Consider the following 22,337-nt stretch of genomic DNA (forward strand, 5'->3'; position numbering starts at 1 on the left):
AAGGATTTCCTTTTTAGAGGATCTGCAGGTATGCTTGACCTTACAAACCGAAGATGGGGAAACACCCGGAAATTCTAGTTTGTACCCCTGCAACACTGTGGAAACAACCCAGCTGTCCTGAATCACTTCTACCCAGGCATGCGAGGACTGTAGTAGCCTTCCACCTGACTGAGTAGGGGCCTCCCTTCAAAAGGTAGATTTAGATCTAGGCTTGAAAGGCCTCTGGACCCAGGGTTTCTTCTGCCCTTGCCCTGGAGGTTTGGCTCTAGACTTAGACGGCTGAGGCTGTCTAAACTGCCTGGGATTAGAAGTACTGGGAATTTGAGCGTTAGTCCCCATAAAAGAAGGAAGTTTACTTCTCCTCTTAACTGGTAGAAGCACACTGTCCCCCCCCCCCCCTTTCCTGAATCTTTTGGATACATTTATCCAGATCATCACCAAATAGGCATTCTCCATGAAAGGCAAAGCCAGCTAGTAAGTTTTTACAAGGCAATTCCACAGGAGTAATTCTTTAGCCACAGGATCTATCACGTTTCCTCCCTCCTTGTGATACTGAAGCAATAACGAATGCACAAAAAAATTGGGCCGTACTTGCGCACGCCCCTGCAGTTCTATAGCACGGCACAGAATGGCCACCAAAGGCGCTCCCTGCAATCTAAGCCACAGAGGTTAAGCAGATGCGTAAGCGGGATATATTACATGCGCTGCGTGCCAGGCTTTAGGGGGGTTGACTTGTGCAGAAAAAATGTGAGGCATCCAAAGTATGCATACCACAGCTGAATACACATCACTGCCCTCTAGTGGAGACAAAAAAATATAGCATCCGGTATCTATTAAATTTCATAGGTAACAATGCATCACATTTAAAGTAAACTTGCCAATCCTGCCACAGGACTCTGCATATAGCTACAATCTGTTACCCGGAAGATATGAGATTTAATTTATCTCAGACAATATTTGGGTTAAAAATGAGAGTTCTTTGACTATGAATGAAAGCTTCAAAACAGCAATTATTTTATTGGTATATAGTCTGAAAGCCTAACTTAATTTACAACAATCTATCTATAGTACATACAACAAAATGGAAAATATTCCTAGTTTAACTGAACAAGTATAGAGTATATACTCATATACAAACACAATACGACTGACACAAAGAGGACAAGCAATGTATACCTTAAACGTTCATAATTACCCTTCCCTTGAGTGTTTCATCCTGGTCTGCCATGCAAGAGAGGAAGTCCCTCTCCCCTCACCTACAGTGATATAGAACCATATCGCATAGACTTGTATAGGGCTATTCTGATTGGTTCAGCTATCCTGCCCTGTTCCTCCCTCTGGGCGTATCTCGTTCAGGATTGGACAACTTCCCCCTCCCCTAGCTTAGCATAATTCAGCCTCTTGCTAAACCCTCCTCTCTGTTGGAGGGAGAATTTTATTCATACCTGTGGATTTGCTCTGAAATTGAAAATTAAGATATGCAAGATTCATCCTTGAGGCACATTGTTCAACCCTCAACAGATGGTTCATCTTCATTGCATATCTTAATGAGAGTTCTTTGATGTGAAGACTGAAATAAAGGCGGATGTGACATGATCTATTCACCCAGATGCCTTGGCCCCAGGAAGTCTGGCTCCCAGGAACTAAATTACAGGGCGATACTACCATCAGGCTACCTCCTGGCTAGCAGACAGTTTGTCCCCCCAAACAGACTTATCATTTTATGTGTTTACATGTGAATAGCAGGCTGGCCCTTCAAATGGACTTGTTAAACTGGATTCATAGATTACTAAAGCCGGTCCGTCAGGTTTACACAAATTACACATCTACCATATATTCCAAGTATGAGTTTGCAATCAAAAATGTGTACATTTATTTACATTAATATTTACAATTACAAAATGGAGATTTATACATAAACTCCTCATCAGGCAACAGTCTAATGGAGATTACACAAACTCATAAGGCAACAAATCCAATCTTCACCCATCACGGCGAGTCCTGTCACTTGTGGACCTTCAAGGACCAGGTTCCCCCTATAATCTTGGGGCCACTCCCTTGGACCTGTAGGGCACGCTACCAGATCGCCTTTGGAGTCAGTCTTACCAAGGGTCCAGAACCCAGGGTCCAGAGGGTTGCAATACAGGCAATACCTTCGCAGTCTTCCTCTGAGGCTCAGGTATCTTCCTTTTAGTCTTCCAGTCGGATGGATCCGATTGCCAATCCCCTTGGATCATGCAAGATCTTATCCGGAACTGTAGCATAACCTTAAAATATGGAGAGCTTCTCCAACCATCACCATCCCCTCTAAGACACTGGTGAAAACACTGAGTTACTTCCTGTATGGGAGGGATTATATGAAGGGGGACTTCCTGTCTTTTTGGTTGCCAGTGTCCATTCACTTATAGGTGGCATATAACCCAGATAGTAATTATTATGGCTGCTCCCGTGATGTACAATAAAGAAAGAAGAGTGGGTAACATTGGTCAGCGTATGGGAGGCTCCACCACCAGAAATCCAAAATGTCTCTTCCGTATGGAGGAAACACAAAAAACTGATGAAGGACGATGGAAGGACAACCTCTTAACCTTTAACTTTACACTGTGTTTTCTGTCCTAGTGGGAGGAGCCTCTGTCTTTCATGCTGTCCTGGAGGGCGACTGGGAAAAAACTGAATTTTTGTAAAATCTTACCGTAAAATTCCTTTCTCTGAGTCCTGGTAGAGTGCGCCTTAACAGGGAAGGGCGGAACCCTTTCCTTCAAGGCATAAGCCTGCACAATGGTCTGTCTGATCCATTTGGCGATGGTCGCTGCCGACGCCGCCATGCCCTTCCGAGGTCCCTCAGGAAGGACAAAGAGGGAATCCGACTTGCGAAAAGATTTAGTGGATGACAGGTAAACCCTGATCGCCCTGACAACATCCAAGGAATGCAATGCAACCTCCTTAGGATGCTTGGGCTTCGCACAGAGCGAAGGCAAGACAATGTCCTCATTAAGGTGAAAATCAGCGATCACCTTAGGAAGGAAGGACGGGTTAGGTCGCAAGACCACCTTATCCTCATGAAGCACCTAATAGGGAGAGCGGCAGGACAACACCGCCAGCTCCAACACTCTGCGAGCCGAAGTGATCGCCACCAAAAAGGCAACCTTTTTGGACAGCAGAGGTAGCGAGATCTCCCTGATCTTTTCAAAGGGAGCGCGCTGTAACACGGACAGAACCAAGTTCAAGTCCCACGGAGGCAAGGGCTCCCTCCAAGGAGGGGCCAAGTGACGCACCCCTTGAACAAAGGTGCGAATTAAGGAATGAGACGCCACAGGGCGCTGAAAAAGAACAGCCAGTGCAGAAACCTGGCCTTTTATCGTGGCCAGCGCCAAACGCTGGTCCACCCCAGTTTGGAGGAAAGCCAGCACTCTCGACACCGAGTATGAGCGAGGGGAAAACCCCCTGGACTCACACCAGGCAAAGTACGCTTTCCAAGTACGGTAATAAATTTTCCCAGACGAGGCTTTTCTAGCCTTGATCAGAGTAGGACCTCTGGGGAGAGACCCCTGTCTCTCAGGACCTGGCTTTCAACAGCCAGGCCGTTAAAGCCAGCGACTGTAAAGCAGGATGGAAGATCGGCCCTTGAGACAGAAGGTCTTCCCGGATTGGCAGGCGCCACGGAGGCTCGACTGCCAGACGAACGAGGTCTGCGTACCAAGACCGGCGAGGCCAGTCCGGTGCCACCAGAATCACCGTGTGCGGTTCCGAGGCCAACCTGCGAAGGAGCCTGGACAGCAGCTGAATTGGAGGAAAGGCATACAGACGATACTGATGCCAAGGCGCCACCAACGCGTCCGAGGCGTCTGCCCGAGGATCGCGCGTCCTTGCCACGAACCATTCCACCTTGTTGTTTAGTCGAGACGCGAACAGGTCCACATCTAGTGACCCCCACCTCGCGCACAACATCTGGAAGACATCCGGGTGTAAGGACCATTCCCCCTGGTCCAGGGTCTGGCGGCTCAGATAATCTGCCTGCCAGTTTTCCACCCCCGGTATATGTACTGCCGTTATCGCCGGGACGTGAGTCTTGGCCCAAGACAGAATGTCGGTCACTTCCCGGGCCGCTCGGGCACTCCTGGTGCCCCCTTGGTGGTTGATGTAGGCTACCGCGGTGGCATTGTCCGTCTGAACCCGAACCGGACGGCCCTGAAGTCGTACCGACCACTGGAGAAGGCAAAGCTTTATCGCTCTCAATTCCAGGATGTTGATCGGAAGGGAGGATTCCTCCTCCGACCAAGTTCCCTGGGCAGACAGGTTGCCCAGAATACCACCCCAGCCCGACAGACTGGCATCCGTGGTGACCACCGTCCAGTGTAACGGACGAAAAGACTTGCCCCCCGACACCGCCGGGGACTGGAGCCACCACAGAAGATCCCTTCTGGTGCGGCGGCTCAGTGAGACCCACAGGTCCAGAGACTGAGGTCGCCCGTCCCACTTGGCAAGAATCTCCGCTTGAAGACACCGCATGTGAAACTGAGCAAAGGGGTTTGCCTCGAAGGCCAAGACCATTAACCCCAGGCACCTCATACAGGTCCTGAGTGACGAGGATCGGTTGTCCCTGAGGGACCCGACTTCGTCCTGAAGCGTCCGGAGCTTGTCCTCCGGCAGGAAGATCTTTGCCTGAGCAGAGTCCAGAACCATCCCCAGGTAGGGAAGGCTAACCGAAGGGGACAGTGTCTTCGGAACATTGATGGTCCAACAGAACTCCTGAAGTGTCTGTACCATAGTGGACAGGTCGCTCAGCAGGCTCTGACTGGCACTCGATCTTAACAGGAGATCGTCCAGATATCCCAAGACCGCAATGCCCTGGGCTCGCAACAGGGCCAGAACAGGCGCCAGAACCTTGGTAAAAACCCGCGGAGCCGAAGCGAGACCGAAAGGTAACGCCACGAACTGGTAATGGTCCTCCGCAATGGCGAACCGAAGGTACCTCTAGTGGCCTTCGAAAATGGGGATGTGTAGATACGCATTCTTCAAGTCGATGGAGGCCATGAATTCTCCCGGACTCAGGGCAGCCACCACTGAGCGCAAGGATTCCATGCGAAACTTCCGAACACGCACGAAGCGGTTCAGAGCTTTCAAGTCCAGGATCGGACGTACCTTGCCCTCCTTTCTGGGCACAGTGAACAGATTGGAGTAAAACCCCCGAAACCTGTCCCGGTGAGGCACCGGAACCACCACCCCCTGGGCCAGAAGATCCCACACCGCTAGATGCAGATCCCGCAAACGCCCCGGAGGCAGTTGAAGATTCGAGGGAAAAAATCTGCCCGCCGGCCGAGAAAGGAATTCGATCTTGTAACCTGATCGAACAATTTCCTGAACCCATCTGTCCTGAATGCGGAACAGCCAAGGCTGGAGGAAACCGCGCAAACGTCCCCCCACCCCAGATACGGGTGAGGGCGTCCCTTCAGGCGGACGTGAAATGGGGCGCAGAGCCGACTTGTCCGGACTTCTGCTTACCCGCCCAAGGCTTCTTCTGGCCACCTTGGCCTTTGAAGGGCTTGCCCTTGGACTGCGACCTAAAGGCACGAAAGGACCCCTGAGAGGGCCTAAAAGTGGAGCCCCTCTTGCCGCGAAAGGACTTGTTCTTCGGATTCTGGGGCAACAGAGTACTCTTGCCCCCAGTGACTCCTTTCACCAAAGTATCCAAAGCCTCGCCAAAAAGGCGAGACCCAGCATAGGGAAAATCCGCCACCGTTTTGCGAGACGATTGGTCAGCCGACCAACTCTTCAGCCAGATCAGTCGACGGTTAAGCACCGCGACACTAGACAGGCATGCAGCTAAAGGGGCCTCATTTAAGGCCGCATCGCACAAATACACTAATGTGGCTTCTCCCTGAGGCTTGTACAGGGTTGCAGTGCTGTGTGCTTTTGGCGCCAATCGGCGCCATTTTGCATGTGGCATGCAAAATGCACACAGCACTGCAACCCGGTACAAGCCTCAGGGAGAAGCCACATTAGCCCACAGTAACTAACAATGGCGGACCGCGCGGCGCTCAGCCGTAGCGGTCGCCGCATACACATGTCTGCACTCACAGCACTGAAAGGTGACACAGGAGAGAGAGAGAGGGGTCCCCACCACATCCCACAGGGATCACATCAGGGAGCCCGCATACACAGACATGAGGGGAACACACAGCCATAGACTGACACCCCAGACAGAGGTCCCCACATAGAAAGGTGCTTACCGTACCAGATGGCGTGGGGAGCCGTCACAAACGACAAACCGCTGTCCTCATATGACAGGGAGTGCCGTAGCCGGGACGCAGGACACCGCAGCACACAACCGCAGAAGGCGTCCAGTGAGGTAGCCACCTCACAGGCTGCATCCCTGCAGCGAGCAGGGATGGGTCGTTCATAGCGCCAGGGTGAACCATAGCCGAACGCTCGATGGCAGGCTGGGGATCCATCTGACCCTCAGCCCTGGAGACCCAGGGCGGCCAGTCCGATACCCAGCTCCGCATGATGTTTCTTCATACGAAGATCCCTATCTAAGAGCTGGTAAAATAACAGCTAGTAAAGTAAAGAAAAACACTTTGAAATAAAATCAAAAAAGGGTAGAAGGCTGAGACTGAAGCCCCAGCACAGGAAAGCCTGACTACTCCTGAGCTAGGCAAAATCAAACTGAGTTGGGAATGCTGGTGCAGGGAGGTATTTACTAGTGGGACAGCCCCTAGGGGTGTGTCTATGCTAAAAGCCTTTGTTACTAACAAGTCTTGTGCCTAGCTACTCCTGCGGAGCGAAGGTCAATACCCATTGGTGAAGACTGTGTGAGTGGGCGGCGACTGTCGGAGGACGTAAGAGAAAAAATGATTTAAAATATATAAAACACACACAAACAAAATCAAGTCAGTATTTAAATCCATGAAACATCTTTATTTTCAAACAAAGAAGTCAACAGAGTTTATTTGGGGTTGTTAAACAGCTCCATTTTAAGCCTTGAAATTGCAAGTTGAAGTTATTCCAAAATTTCAATCTGCTGTCACTTCAGCAAGGACAACTGACTGGCTCTCCCTTAAAGGACAGCTTCACAAAAAAAGAAAAAAAAAATTCCAGGCTCTCTCCTTATCTTCCTGATGGGGATGGCCTCCCATGGTGTTTACAGCCTCTCTGCTGAACTTTTGCCCCCGCTACAGGTGGCTGTGCAGGTTTTTCCACAAAGATTTGGATGGAGCCTTATTCCAAAGCAGGCCAAATGCAGCCTCTGAACTGCCATGTGTACTGCTTAATTGAAATCAATGGGATTTTGATGACGTACTTCTGCATCACAAACCCTTAAAGAATATAATAAACTGTATCTCCACAGCTTGGTATGATGCTAAATGTGGTCTGCAATTTGATAAACAGTACTAACAAGAATGAATAAAACATATTTGGGGCAGAATGGCTTTAGGATAATGGTGAGATCTGGGTTTGTGTACTACAGTTCTCCAAGAAATATCAAAAGGCATCAGACAGTTCAATTTACTTGGAGAATGCGTTAATACTCTGCAAACTCTTTAAAACTGACCGCAAAATGGGGAACTGTGGTGCACTTCACAGTTATGCCTTTGTACAACCACTTCCACCTACATTCTATCATAGCCCTGTGTGTCAGTACACTTGAAAATGAGCAGAGGTGGAACCATCTTTCCACAAGCGAAGGGTTTCCACAGCTACAGAACGGCAGAGGGGGCAAGTTCTCTCTCTGTCAAACCATAAGCACAGGCACTCCTCGCAGAACACATGCTGAAATAAAAACAAAGAAAAAATTCAAGTGATTGTAAACTCATATATTTGTTTTTAATAACAAAAATGTTAGATTTACTTGTTCTGTGCAAAAGCGCTCCTGGCTCCTCCCCCTGCCAAGTGCCCACCATAGCAAGCCGCTTGATTTGGGGGCACTAGTGTGGGATAGATCCTGAGCTATGCTCTGTGTGTCCACTGACACACAGAGTGTGGCTCAACCCCGCTCCCTCTTTACTGGCTGTAAATGACAGCAGCAGGGGCCAATGGCTCCTGCTTCTGTCTCTGAGCCTATGAGGAGGGGGAGAGCAGCTGCTCTCATGCACAGAACTGGATTGAGACTGATCTCAGGTAAGTATAAGGAACCTATACAGTACCTTAATGCAGATAATGAACCACTTTAAATAATGTTTGCCTCAGTTTTCCTGTGTGCAAGATAGGGAGCATACCATTTGTGGTAACCTGTGCTCACTAAAGGTGGTATTGGGAGAGGCACATGGAGGGTTCGGTGATACTATGACAGCTGGGTCCTTATAGTGATGCACAGCCATGTGTTGGTGTGACGGGAGTCACTTTGGTTGGGGGGCCTGTGGAACCCAGCTTACCTAATGCCTCATTTCCACTGAGCGGTACGTTTCAGTTCGGTACAGTTCAGTACAGTTCGGAACGGTACACCTTGATCAGGCTTGCGTTTCCACAGCCAATAGTACCTCAACTCAACAGTACCTCAACAGTGTAGCTCCATCCTGTTGGTAGGGTACTAATGTGCTTGGTACCCCAATGAAAGGATCCCAAAAATGTGGTACGGTACGGTTCGGAATTAGGGTACCATTCGCAACTTTTGACAATGGAAACTGCAAAAATTGCCTACCGTACCGAAAAGAACCGAAACACTTATTAGAGGCATTAGAGAGGTTGGGAAATCCCTGTCTCAGCTCCCTGGGCACCTTTTATGTGTAAGCCACCCCAGCCACGGATCACAGATTTAATTGACGTTTCATCAGGGGAAGATATGGATTATTTTTAGCCATGTTGCCGGCAGTCTGGTCTTCCAGGCTGGTTTAAGTGCGCTGAGTTAATTAGTGTGTTAATGATAACCTTGTCTAGATGGGATTAGCCATGAGCCAGCTGTACCTCTCGTGTTTTGGGTAAATATTCGGTAGGGCTGCGGAATATAATCGAAAGATCGATGCATCGTGATTCGACCCTTCGCGATTCTGCATCGATGCGGGAACCCTGAATAATTGATTCCTGGCTCCTCCCCCCTCCCTCCCTCCACAGAAGTGTCATTGCTGGATTAATATGCAGCGGTGGCCTGGCTGCATCCAGCGCTGTTGCCCTCTCATTGGATGGTGTGCAGCCTCAGGAGGCGGGCGCTGCAGCACACCAACGGGCCGCCCCAACCACGCTCTCCCCCTTCCTCGGGATTTGTAGCTCTCACCTCCCCCATGGGCGGGTGTAGTCCTTCTCAAAGCCGACACAGACATGGCTGCAGCTATCATCACATCCCTCGGAAGAAACAGTCTGCTTCAGGAAATGAGCTGCGAGGGGAGGAGGGGTGCACTGCTAGGAGTGCTCGGAAGATGAGAGACCAGCCTATCATGCTAAAAGTAAGTGAGGAGTGAGTGAGTGCAGCATAGAAGAGGCCCATCCCCCACCTCTGCTGTACCTCCAGTCCGTGTACTACTGTGCCTATCACATTGGGGCTTTTTTCTGTCTAGTTCTTCCTAAGATTTCCCTATAAACTTTCCCACCTGGAAACATCCACTTATCTACAAGTAGTATACTTGTAGAGATAGAATGCCTTCCTTTTTTTTTTTCTTTCATTGATGTTGTTGACCTGCATTCTATCTAAGTTGCTACCAAAAGACTCAGCAATGATTTGTTAAAGTGATACTAAAGGGTATTATTATTTTTTTTCTATAAAATAAAAAAGCTATCATACTTACCTGCTGGCCGTCTCTTGTACCATGTCTGCAGTCTCTGCCCCTCTCCTGTAGTGTATCTGTAGTCTGTGACCCTCTCCTGTAGTGCGTCTGCAGTCTCTGCCCCTCTCCTGTAGTGTATCTGTAGTCTGTGACCCTCTCCTGTAGTGCGTCTGCAGTCTCTGACCCTCTCCTGTAGTGTATCTGTAGTCTCTGACCCTCTCCTGTAGTGCGTCTGCAGTCTCTGACCCTCTCCTGTAGTGTATCTGCAGTCTCTGACCCTCTCCTGTAGTGTGTCTGCAGTCTCTGACCCTCTCCTGTAGCGTGTCTGCAGTCTCTGACCCTCTCCTGTAGTGTGTCTGCAGTCTATGACCCTCTCCTGTAGTGTGTTTGCAGTCTGTGACCCTCTCCTGTAGTGTGTCTGCAGTCTGTGACCCTCTCCTGTAGTGTATCTGCAGTATCTGACCCTCTCCTGTAGTGTGTCTGCAGTCTCTGACCCTCTCCTGTAGAATGTCTGCAGTCTGTGACCCTCTCCTGTAGTGTATCTGTAGTCTCTGACCCTCTCCTGTAGTGCATCTGCAGTCTCTGACCCTCTCCTGTAGTGTGTCTGCAGTCTCTGACCCTCTCCTGTAGTGTGTCTGCAGTCTCTGACCCTCTCCTGTAGTGTGTCTGCAGTCTGTGACCCTCTCCTGTAGTGTGTCTGCAGTCTGTGACCCTCTCCTGTAGTGTGTCTGCAGTCTATGACCCTCTCCTGTAGTGTGTTTGCAGTCTGTGACCCTCTCCTGTAGTGTGTCTGCAGTCTGTGACCCTCTCCTGTAGTCTATCTGCAGTCTCTGACCCTCTCCTGTAGTGTGTCTGCAGTCTCTGACCCTCTCCTGTAGAATGTCTGCAGTCTGTGACCCTCTCCTGTAGTGTGACATCTCTGACCCTCTCCTGTAGTGTGACAAGAGTGTCCTTTAAAAGCAAATGAAAATCAAAATTATTCTTTAATGCTTGATTGTTTTTATTTTTTTTAAAGTTTTGAAAACCGTTGGGCAGTGGGCTGGGCATGGGCAGTAATCGTGATGCATCGCGGAATCGAATCGTATCGAATCGCGACCCTAATTATCGTAATCGCATCGAATCGTGAGGTAAGTAAAGATGCGCAGCCCTAATATTCGGGTCATTGTTCATGTAGTGACTGACATACTTCTCAAGTGTATAAAAAGTATTTTTCTTATTCAGTAAAGGAGTTGATGTTTTCAGATACATACAAGCTAAGTTCAGGCTAGTTTTGTATGTAGGGCAGCTGGAATATCTGATACAGTATCTATGTTCAAGACTGGAGGAAGCCGTATACGGACGGAAGCCCACAAACACAGTGTGGGTCTCGGTTCCGTTACACTGGTCGGCAGCAGCGGGATGCTTCCTGCAGTCTGGGACATCCAAACATCCACTGGGATCCAAGGTACGGATAACAGAAAAGGAGAGGTACAGATATCAGCTGCCATGGAAGAGGAATTCGGAAGGAGGTTGCGAAAGATGCGGATACAGCACAGGGGACCAGTGTCAGAGCAGGTCCTGCTAGGATGGTATGATTTAATCTGCTTCGAACTCTGGAACGAAACGCTAGCCCGTGAGCAGCGACACCAGGGAAAAATCCTCCCCTCCATCCAGGAAAGGTACTGGTCACAGTATGGATTCTGGGTGCTGGTTTTGGGAGATAAACCACACAAGGAATGGAAAGTGGAGTTAAGCAGGCTTGTCCAGGAGGAGATACGATTGGACGAGAGCTACAGAGCTCTCTGCTGGTATGTAACCCAAGTGTGCCCATGGACAGCAGACGACAGCCCAACGGAAGGCTTTGGCTATGGCGACTTGGGACTGTCATGAGAGAAGTGGTCAGAGGACCCTAACTTTGGGAGCGATTTGGAGTGGCGGTTAGAGGAAATTATGGATTCCAGAGAAGAGATCCTGAACATTTCGGAAGTGCTCTGGAAGATATGGAGTTTCTTGCCGTTCAGGAATGGGAGCTGGAGTTTGCCTACAGACGGCTGCTAGACTCCGCTCAGCACCAGCCAGTGTTACCGGGAGAGGAGTTTGTAGGTTACTCGTCCTAGCAGCACTGGGAGTGGAGACGGTCGGTCCCACTACCCAGCACCAGCCAGCGTTACCGGAAGAGGAGATTGTAGGTCACTCGTCCCAGCAGCAGCCAACAGCACTGGTAGTGGAGATGGTCGGTCCCACTACCCAGCACCAACCAGCGTTACCGGGAGAGGAGATTGTAGGTCCCTCATCCCTGCAGCAGCCAACAGCACTGGGGGTGGAGATGGTTGGGCCCACTACCCAGCACCAGCCAGCGTTACTGGGAGAGTAGATTGTAGGTCCCTCATCCCAGCAACAGCCAACAGCACTGGGGGTGGAGATGGTCGGTCCCACTACCCAGCCCCAGCCACGGATTACAGATTTAATTGACTTTTCATCAGGGGAAGATATGGATGATAAATCACCTGCCAAAGTGTTGCCACTGGGCCTGAGTGCCACCAGCCTGTGCCCTGGACTTTCAGCAATTCCAGAGACTGGGGATTTAATAGACTTTTCTGCTGAGGAGGGATGTCCCAGTGAGCTTACAGCAGAAGAGAGGACATCCAGGCATAGCCCTGCTAACCTCTGCCTGCAACAATTGACCCAGGAAGATGTGTGCAAGGCCACTGACTTTTCAGTTTACTTCCCTGTGGAACAGCGGGAATCAGGTCCTAACATCACTGAACTCTGCCCTCAACTAACAAAGGATTGGTTTCCTGAGAAAGTGGATGGGACTACAGTCTCCACTTGTATAACCCAGGAATGCTGGGCAGTCAGTCCAGATCCCCAACAGCCTAATGAAGTGAACCCCGCCACCCTGTCTTCTCTCTAGCGGCTGAAAAGACTCCCGGACCAGTCCACGTTTATCCCCCGCGGCGGGTATGTTCTACGAGAGAAGCAGAGGTTGGCTGAGAGAGTAACGATGTGTTCCGGACAATTTGTTTGGGGTACTGTGTGGGTACAGACATTGGGGGACGGGAACTATGGACTAACTTCGAAGTCAACCCGTTTGGGGTCTCATCCTGCGTTGGTCTCCTTCGGAAAGGGGAGAGATGTGACGGGAGTCACTTTGGTTGGGGGACCTGTGAAATCCCAGCTTATCTTAGAGAGGTTGGGAAATCCCTGTCTCAGCTCCCTGGGCCCTTCTTATGTGTAAGTCACCCTGTGTCTATTAAGAACATAGGGTGACCAAGGAAATGATGGACAGATAATTAGGGACATTGAAAATATGGTTTGAATTACTTCAAATGGGACAGTATTATTTATCAACTGTATATCTCAAGAAATATATGAAGACTATTCCTGGCCTGATTGATTCTGAACATGTTGATTGAAAGAGCTAATCACATTGGCCTCTGTTCCATGTACTTCAATGTCAGAGACGGATAGTCTGTCACTGGTGGTCTCTTCCTATTGTCTGTATAATAAGGTGTTCTGTGTTTCTACTTTGGATAACGTGTAATTTTGTATTTTGTTTTAGCCTTGTCTCCGGCAGTCTGGTGTTCCCGGCTGGTTTAAGTGTGCTGAGTTAATTAGCGTGTTAATGATAACCTTGTCTAGATGGGATTAGCCATGAGTCAGCTGTACCTCGTTATCTAACCATTGTGTGATGTTTTGGGTAAATATTGGGGTCATTGTTCTTGTAGTGACTGACATACTTCACAAGTGTATAAAAAGGCTGTTGCTTATTCAATAAAGGAGATGATGTTTTCAGATACATACAAGCTAAGTTCAGGCTAGTTTTGTATGTAGGGCGGCTGGAATATCTGATAGAGTGTATCTATGTTCAAGACTGGAGGAAGCCGTATACTGACGGAAGCCTACAAACACAGTATGGGTCGTGGTTCTGTTACACTAGGAATTTAAGATAGCATACAGCAGTATCTAAAATGTGCTAATCTGCAGGCTAGAAGTGGCCATTTCTAATGACTGCAGTTGTAATGTGGGGAGAACAGAAACACATTAACATTTTAGCTAGTACATAACATTGCAAGCACTAGCATTTATACACTTTGTCCCAACTGCCACTTTTGCCAGTCAGCTTGGTGTACATTGACTTTGTGTTGCATAAGTGTCCACCTATCTTTTACTTTTACAGATTTTGTAGAGATAGGATGATGTCATCCCTATATTCTACCTTCCAGCATGCAGGACTATTGCCAACACTGCAAAAAAAAAAAAAAAAAAAAAACCTGACTGGCTCAAAATGACCAACCCTCCCTCGACTGGTCTCAGGACATAAGACTACAGTCTTACAGGAGGGAAATATCAAGAGGGATTCAGGAACATGTTAGCAGCATCTAAAATTAATTTAAAGACTTCTTTTTAATAAGTACACCGCAGGAATAAATATGCTTTATCTGCATGAGCAGAAATAAAAAACAAAACAAAAAAACATTATATTACCTGACATATTAGGATTATGGGATCTTTGAAATCTGCCTGGCAAATAGCACATATATCCCCAGCTTCACTACATTGCTGGCTGTTGGCACGAACACCATATTTCTGTAAAGAAAGAGTGCAGAAAATATATGAACACATACATTATTAAATACACATATATACATACATACACATTAAAATATAAATAAAATCAGAACAAATTATTAAGCATAACAAAAAGGGGGCATTATCTGTACTGATATGCCACTATACAATGTGCATTATTCTGCTGCACTATTCAATTGTTGGTCATGTCAAAGGCATCCACCTGATTCACTGGGGATTTAGCTGGGTGGTCTAATGACAACAGTCTTTTTACCCTTAATAGCTTTACCTACCATTATCAATTCATTAATTTGGCAAAAGCTGTCATTACCTAAAAGTGGTAAAAAGTATTTTCAGTCTGAAGGCACCCAGTCTAAGGCTTGGTTTGCATTACTGCATGTCGGGGATCATTCAAATATCCGCCAGCGATCGAGTGCTCCCAATGTCAACCACTAGCAGCTGAACAAAGCACCAAGAACCCCTGGCGTATCAAAGTTGAAAAAAAAAAAAAACACATGGTTGAGTCACATTTTTACCATCCCCAAGGGCTCTCCCTTTAGCTGCAGAAAAAGCAGCCAGAGGCATATACAGGCTGCAGCCACAGCAGGAATTATACCCCCAGGGGAAAAGGGTCACACTGCAACTGCCCCGAAACAGTGTGCATTGCATGCGGTTGTGGCACAGTGGTGCAGTGGTAAAAGAGGCAGTGAGAAGACGACATATCTCCTCTTCACCATCATTTAAGTGCCCCCGAAAAGAGATCCAAGCATGGATGCTTTTCAGAGGAGTTGCCGTCCCTGTCTCTATTTTGAATGATCCCTAAAAAAGCAGTCCTGACCATACAGGATTAGGAGTCAAGTTTAAAAGTAACGTGTGTAGACACACACACACACACACACACACAGTTTTTAAAAATTGCAGTACTTTACTTGCACTCACAATGTCAGGTACTGCACTGTAGGGGGAGATGTAGCCTCCCTCTTCCACTGCTCTCCTTCTAAAGCAGAGCTTCACCCTCCTTTACAAGCTTTTCATTTAATAGCTAATACCTTTTTTTTTTTTTTTTCTTAAATATCTTTTTTATTTTAAAATTATTGCCATTTCCGCTCCAGTCCGCCACGGCAATTAACGGCAACAAGGATGTCCTGTTGACCCCTCGGACATAGGTGTCATCAATCCCAGGAGTTGAGCTCCCACTGTGCCGATGTACAGTTTGGTCGGAGTAGTGGGAGTTCAGTCACACTCTTTCTCAACCAGGATGCTGCAGAAGCCCTGACAAACTCAGATGGCGCCCGGTTGGGAAAGACCAGCCTAATCCCTACCGGGTGGCTGGATAACAGGCTACATCATTTTCAAATGTAATATTTCATATTTACCTGAATAAATCCTATTTAAAAGCTTTTGTTCAATGTCCTGGACCAAGTGTGCAGATTACAACTTCTGATATTTCACATCTTCATGCTTGTTTAAGGCCATTGACTCCAGAATGGATCATGCCAGAGTGCCGCTTATAAGTCATTAGTTGTGGTGGCTGCACTCCCTGTTTCAACCTTTTTTTTCCCCCTAATGAACCTGCCACCAGTGCACTTTCTTTCATAGGGTGAAAATGTTTATTGTACTGTATTTATAGAAGAGCAGTGTTGTCACCCTGGGACAGAAGTGTGCTGAGATTACGAAATAGGTCTTACTGTCCTCATAGCATAGAAGGGTGGTGTTCTGTATTTCATTGAGAAAACCTGGGCAGGAATTATTGGACTGAGGTAACACTGCAGAGTGCACAGGAAGTTAAGATTAAACAAAACACTTTCACTGGTGAGCATACAGTGGGGAGAACAAGTATTTGATACACTGCCGATTTTGCAGGTTTTCCTACTTACAAAGCATGTAGAGGTCTGTCATTTTTATCACTATGTACTTTTCAACTGTGAGAGACGGAATCTAAAACAAAAATCCAGAAAATCACATTGTATGTTTTTAAAATAATTAATTTGCATTTTATTGCATGACATATGTATTTGATCACCTACCAACCAGTAAGAATTCTGGCTCTCACAGACCTGTTATTTTTTCTTTAAGAAGCCCTCCTGTTCTCCACTGTAAACTCCACTCACCGTGTTTGGAGGAAGAAGAAGGATTAGTACAACCCCAAGAACACCATCACAACCGTGAAGCATGGAGGTGGAAACATCATTCTTTGGGGATGCTTTTCTGCAAAGGGGACAGGAAGACTGCACCCTATTGAGGGGAGATGGATGGGGCCATGTATCGCGAGATCTTCGCCAACAACCTCCTTTTCTCAGTAAGAGCATTGAAGATGGGTCGTGGCTGGGTATTCCAGCATGACAACGACCCCAAACACACAGCCAGTGCAACTAAGGAGTGGCTCCGTAAGAAGCATCTTAAGGTCCTGGAGTGGCCTTGCCAGTCTCTAGACCTGAACCCATTAGAAAATCTTTGGAGGGAGCTGAAAGTCCGTATTGCCCAGCGACAGCCCCGAAACCTAAAGGATCTGGAGAAGCTCTGTATGGAGGAGTGTGCCAAAATCCCTGCTGGTCAAGAACTACAGAAAAAGTATACACTGTAATTGCAAACAAAGGTTTCTGTACCAAATATTAAGTTCTGCTTTTCTGATGTATCAAATACTTATGTCATGCAATAAAATGCAAATTAATTACTTAAAAATCATACAATGTGATTTTCTGGATTTTTGGTTTAGATTCCATCTCTCACAGTTGAAGAGTACCTATGATAAAAATTACAGACCTCTACATGCTTTGTAAGTAGGAAAACCTGCAAAATCAGCAGGGTATCAAATACTTGTTCGCCCCACTGTATAAAAGAAATTCATTGCCAGGATTTGCATACATTTTAATGTACAGTAAAAAAAAAAAAAAAAAAAGACAAAGAAAGAGCAAGACCTCTCTGTAAAGGCTGTGCCAAGATGATAGACCCAGGGTCAGAAATATCACTGCTAGAGTCCTTGACATCTTCTGAAAGGAAATCTAACCACTTTGTTCAAAGCTAAAATATCTATTTTATTAGACACAATATTAATTGGTAAATAGAATAATATTTAGATTATTGATAGGGGTACCTGCGAATGGCACAGTATTCTCAATGCTTTCCTCAGGCCTCCGATTCGTCCACAGATGTCAAAGGACTGAAATAAAAGCATGAATTATCTATCTGATCATATGTAATTTTTTTACAGTTTAATATTGTTCATCCTAGTAGAATGCTTACCATATATATTTAGATACAAATTTAAACATCACTGGCAATAATTAGACAGTGTAAAGTTATCTGAGATCGAGAGCTTAGAAATGGATGGATAGAAAATCAAATCTTTTGGCAGTTAAAGCATCTCCTCATATGTTTTTCATCTGCGTATTTAGTGGTTTGCATGAAGTTTAGATTCAGGGCCTGTTCACACTAGAATGCTGTGCGGGAAACCAGCGCTCTGTACCGGTTTCCCACCCACATCCCATTCAAAACTTACTGCCTATGCCATCTGCAGTAGGTGTCAGTGCAAAGTTAACGACACCCCAAACGCAGGTCGCAAATGCAGTGTGTTTGCCCACAAAAGTACCATGCAATCTGGATCTAGCTGGAGTGCATTTCTGAAAGTAGTGCATGCAATGGGTTGAAATCGCACTGCACAGCACTGCGTGCAAATCTCACAGTAACACGCATGATCCTGTGTGATTCACATGCAGTTCCTAGTGTGAATGGGCCTTTAGGGACTGGTATTTACTTATTACAAATGGAAAAATGTTACTGCAGAAATAAAAAGTCACAGAAGCAACATGGTTTGGCATCAGGATCTCATGAAAAGAATCTTTTCAAAGGGGTGAATGTGTTCAGTTTTGGATAATATTTGCAGCTGCAGCCGCTGATCAGTGTATTCTGACAGTGGACAGTCCCCGCTGTCAGAATAAAAAGTCACCTTGACCTGTGAATGGAGGAATCCGTTCTTAAGCTGGCCAATGGTGGATTGAAATTCAGCTGGTTCAGCAGGGACCAGGCAAATTTCAATTTGTGTGTGGCTGTTCCCATTGACAAATTGAAAGGCTTACGTTGACCGTCGGCTGCAGTCGCTGATCGGTGCATTCTGACAGCGACGAATCCTGCAATCAGAATACAATGGCGGAGGGGGGTGTTCCTCTATCCACCTTGTTTGTTGGGATGGATGAACCTACTGTATTTGTTTCTGCCAATGGGTTTCACAAAAAAATGTACTTGTGTATACCCAGCTTTACTAATAGTACAGGACACAATTCACTGTACAGCACCCAAATAAATCCTTACTGGCTAACAAAGTAAATGCATAGACTAAAGTAAACCTGCTCTGGGAGTAATATATAGGCTGTCACTGTGATATCTCAGTCTAAAATGCTACGCACCTGGCTATCATCCTGATCTCAAGAATGAAATATTTTCTGAGGCAAGCATAATGATCAGGGGTTCGATCATCATTGGTTACATACTTTTTTTTCAGGGTTAGTGACTCAAAGTACCAAAGTTGGATGCAGGCAACTAGCATTGGCAATGTTTTCCTTTCAAGTGTATGTATAGCTATTTTTTTTTTTTTGGGGGTGTGGGAGGATTATAACCCCTATGGATTTGTATTGTTGTCTGTGTATCCCTTCTGTTTACCCTCTCTTTTCCTGGTGATCATTGTCACTGAGACAGATGGGAAATCAAAGATTTTACAGTTGTCTCCAGAACAAAAGGGAGGAGAAATTTTCCAAAGGGGACATCTGTTCGGATGACATTTGTCCTAGCGGGATTTCCTCTCACTTCCTGTTGCATTTTTGGGACAGGTAGTGGAGATAAATCTTCCCAGAGGGACAGCCAACAAAAAATAAACTGACAGGGATATAACCCTTACCTAATCTATCAAAAACTACACACAAGCTACTGTCAAAAAAACATGTACTCTCTGGGAGAGGGGCAATTAGAAAATATGCCGCTCTACCAATCCAGTCTGTGTGGTTAACATGTGTGAGATGGCCTCAACCTTGAACCACTCCACAAGCCATGCCATCAGACATGTTTGGCTGCACCCACTGGGGCTTAGTCATCTATGACTAAGCCCATATGGGTGAGGTGAAACATGTCAGACTTGTTAACCACACAGACTGGATTGGAGTCCTGCCGGTAGCTATACACTACCAGCGGGACTATACACATTCCCCATCGTTGCTTAGAGTGGCACTACAAGTATTAACAGCTCTCTGGGAGAGGGGCCATTTGAAACATTTACCACAATGGACTGGAAGAAGTACAACTAACCTTACAAAGACTGTATAGAATTATAAGGATACTTCCTAAGAAGTAGGCGCTTGAAGGATCGTCTCCTATGATATATTTATACCACAGCTGGATGGGCACCAGGGAACGGACCAGCTGGCTCAGCTCTTCAATCAGGAGGTAAAACTTGCCCTGTAGAGACACAGTTAAACACTTAATGCCATAGAGACTAGACAGACTCAAACACAGAGGCTTTCATTACTTCATGTAGTGTTATGAATCTTTTGAGACTAAGTAATGAGACATTACAACACTCAGAGGTCCAGAACATTTAATCTACGGTTAGCTAAAGATAATTAGGAGTGAAATTATACAGCAAGTATCCAAAAAAAAAGGAGTCCGCAGTGCAGTTAGTGCCACAGAAATGATCACCCCCCACCACCTTTAGTTTATTTGACTTATACCAAACATGTAGAATTTAAGGGCTGTGTCATAGTATAATAACTACAATAATAACTGCAGCATTTTATTCTAACAAAAATGACAGAAAATGTTAGTAGAAGTGTTCATCTGCAAAATTCTGTAAGAAATATCCAACTTTTGGAACTACAAAACAGAATGTGGCTTTCATTGATTCAATTGAATATTAAACTGGCCAGGGTGCCAAAAAGGAATAGTAAGAAGGCCATATGTGGCCAAAAACATGACTGATAGGAATGGCCTAAGGTATAGGACTCTTGGAGGCTATTGGGGCCAGACCACACTACATATTTTGAATTACAGGAGTAGCAATTAGTTCTTACACCCATTTCACATTATATCATGTTACCATCATCTATTGACACAATGAATAAACAGGCCTGTATCTAGTAAAGGAGGACTGTAGGCCCCAAGAAATATAGACCAGCATGCAGTGGTTACCTTGACCCAAGACCCTGTGTATTTTTTTTCCATAACACCGCAACCCCATTGGTCCCTTAATGTGATGGGTCTATTCACTGACCAACAGTAAGGCTTGTAATGTAGAAGAAGGGGGCTGAGATAAGGTCATATGTTAAAGCAAACATTTAAGCTTTGCATAATATGTTCCCCCAAATAGAAAGATTGATATACCGGCCAATTTTACTTGCAGCAAAGTTGCACAGTAAATCACACGACTTTGGAGTCGAACTAGTGGAAACGTAGCCTAAAGGTAGCATCTCTGTTTTGTTTTTTTTTGCCATCAAAACCTGAATTTTAACTGCCAGGGTTTGCGAATTTAAGTTTAGAGATGCTCTGCACTTAAAATAACTAAACGAAGCACATGAATGAAATAGAAGAATCAGGAGGAGCTTTCACACCCCTTCCGTTTACTTCAGAGTGTCTCTGCAGAACCAAAATACTGGATTAAATATTATACTAATATTGAATTTACTCCATGAAAATGGTGCTTGGCCCTGCTCCCTCCTAGAAACAAAGGATATGGGATGCTAGGGTCCAAGTGCCAATTATTTGGGATCATATTGATATCTGCATAATTTAGTGCCCACAACAATGTATTTGTTCCAAGAGCTGGAAGTCTGGTACTGGTTGTTTTTGGCCTGAGTCTCCCAGTAAGAACTACTATGTATATTATACTTGGTCAGCACTTAAAAATGGAAATATGTGTCCCCTAGACTAAAGTACCCATCATATAATGCTACCCTGCACGACCACAAAGCCTAAAGAGAACCATTCACACTTAATTACCCTTTCAATACGTATCCTCTAAATTGAGTTAACAACACTCAAGCTCCTTATCTATAATGCCTAATGTGAGCCCAACACTAACCTATTCCCTAAACTAAGCTCTATATCACTGCATACTCAAATTGTCCTGGGGCAAGAGCCTCTCTGCTGGTAGTAAAGGTCCCACAACTAAAGTATAGAGCAGTTGTCTCCAAACTGCAGCCCAGGGGCCGGATGTAGCCCTTTGCTTGCCTTTATCTGGCCTTTGGGGCACTATTTCACCAACTGATACCATAAATGCGGCACTATTCTTCCACTAATACCAACAATGGGGCACCATTTCTCCCATTAAAACCAATGAAGAGGCACTGCTGTTGGGGTATTTTCTACTCCCACTGGCCACAGTCTGCCCCCCTGAATTCTAGAAAGTTTGGAAACCCCTGGTAGGGAGCTCTGAGATCCCAGTGCCAGAATAACATGATCTACACCCAAAGAACTGGCATTCATGGGGTGTTATTGCATATGGGTTATTGCATATCCTACACCCTCAAGATCCTTACCATAGCCAGAAAAGACTGCAATAACACCCTTCCAAACTTGACAAATTCCGTCTGCAAGAGAAAGACACTGCCTCCCAAGATGGTGCCGAGGGACCTGAGGAGCAGGGCACCACGGGAGCTGATACAGTAAAAGTTCTGGAGGCTATATCTGCATGCCAAACATCCCTTACCACAAAGATTGAGGAAGTCAAAATCGACATATCCCTGGAAAGACAAGACGTCCAGAAGCTCAGAGAGAGAGTGACTGAGGCTGAGACTCAGTTGAACAACGTGGAGGAATCTTTCCCCCCGCTGCAGGATGTTTCGGACAGGTTGCAGCTGCAAGGGAGGTCAGCTCCTGCAGAAGCAGGATGACATGGAGAACAGGCTCAGTCGCTGCAACCACCTGTTTGTGGGACTGCCGGAGGGAGTGGAGGGACCTGACCCAACTTCTTTTCTGGAAAAACTCCTGACTAAAGCTTATAGCAGGGAGGCATTCTCCCCCACATTCGTGGTTGAAAGGGCACACCCTCTATCTGGCAGGCCTCCACTTTAAGGAGCACCGCCACGTACATTCATAGCCAAGTTCTTA

The 22,337-nt window shown here is 46.3% G+C and overlaps 1 protein-coding gene across 1 annotated transcript in view; it reads right to left on the reverse strand.

Annotated features, from left to right (window-relative positions):
- Nucleotides 1–7,374: 7,374 nt before the first annotated feature.
- Nucleotides 7,375–22,337, reverse strand: part of RNFT2 (ring finger protein, transmembrane 2) — a 76,674-nt gene continuing 61,711 nt past the window's right edge. The window contains exons 6-9 of the mRNA XM_082256642.1: nt 19,542–19,691; nt 17,341–17,406; nt 14,163–14,264; nt 7,375–7,770 (exon numbers count right to left, since the gene is read on the reverse strand). Coding sequence (XP_082112768.1) covers nt 7,636–7,770; nt 14,163–14,264; nt 17,341–17,406; nt 19,542–19,691 — 453 coding nt within the window. The 3' untranslated portion in view covers nt 7,375–7,635. The remainder of the gene's footprint in view (nt 7,771–14,162; nt 14,265–17,340; nt 17,407–19,541; nt 19,692–22,337) is intronic.

The sequence above is a fragment of the Pelophylax lessonae genome (genome assembly GCF_965119305.1).
Source record: "Pelophylax lessonae genome assembly, chromosome: 1".
NCBI classification, from domain to species: Eukaryota; Metazoa; Chordata; class Amphibia; order Anura; family Ranidae; genus Pelophylax; species Pelophylax lessonae.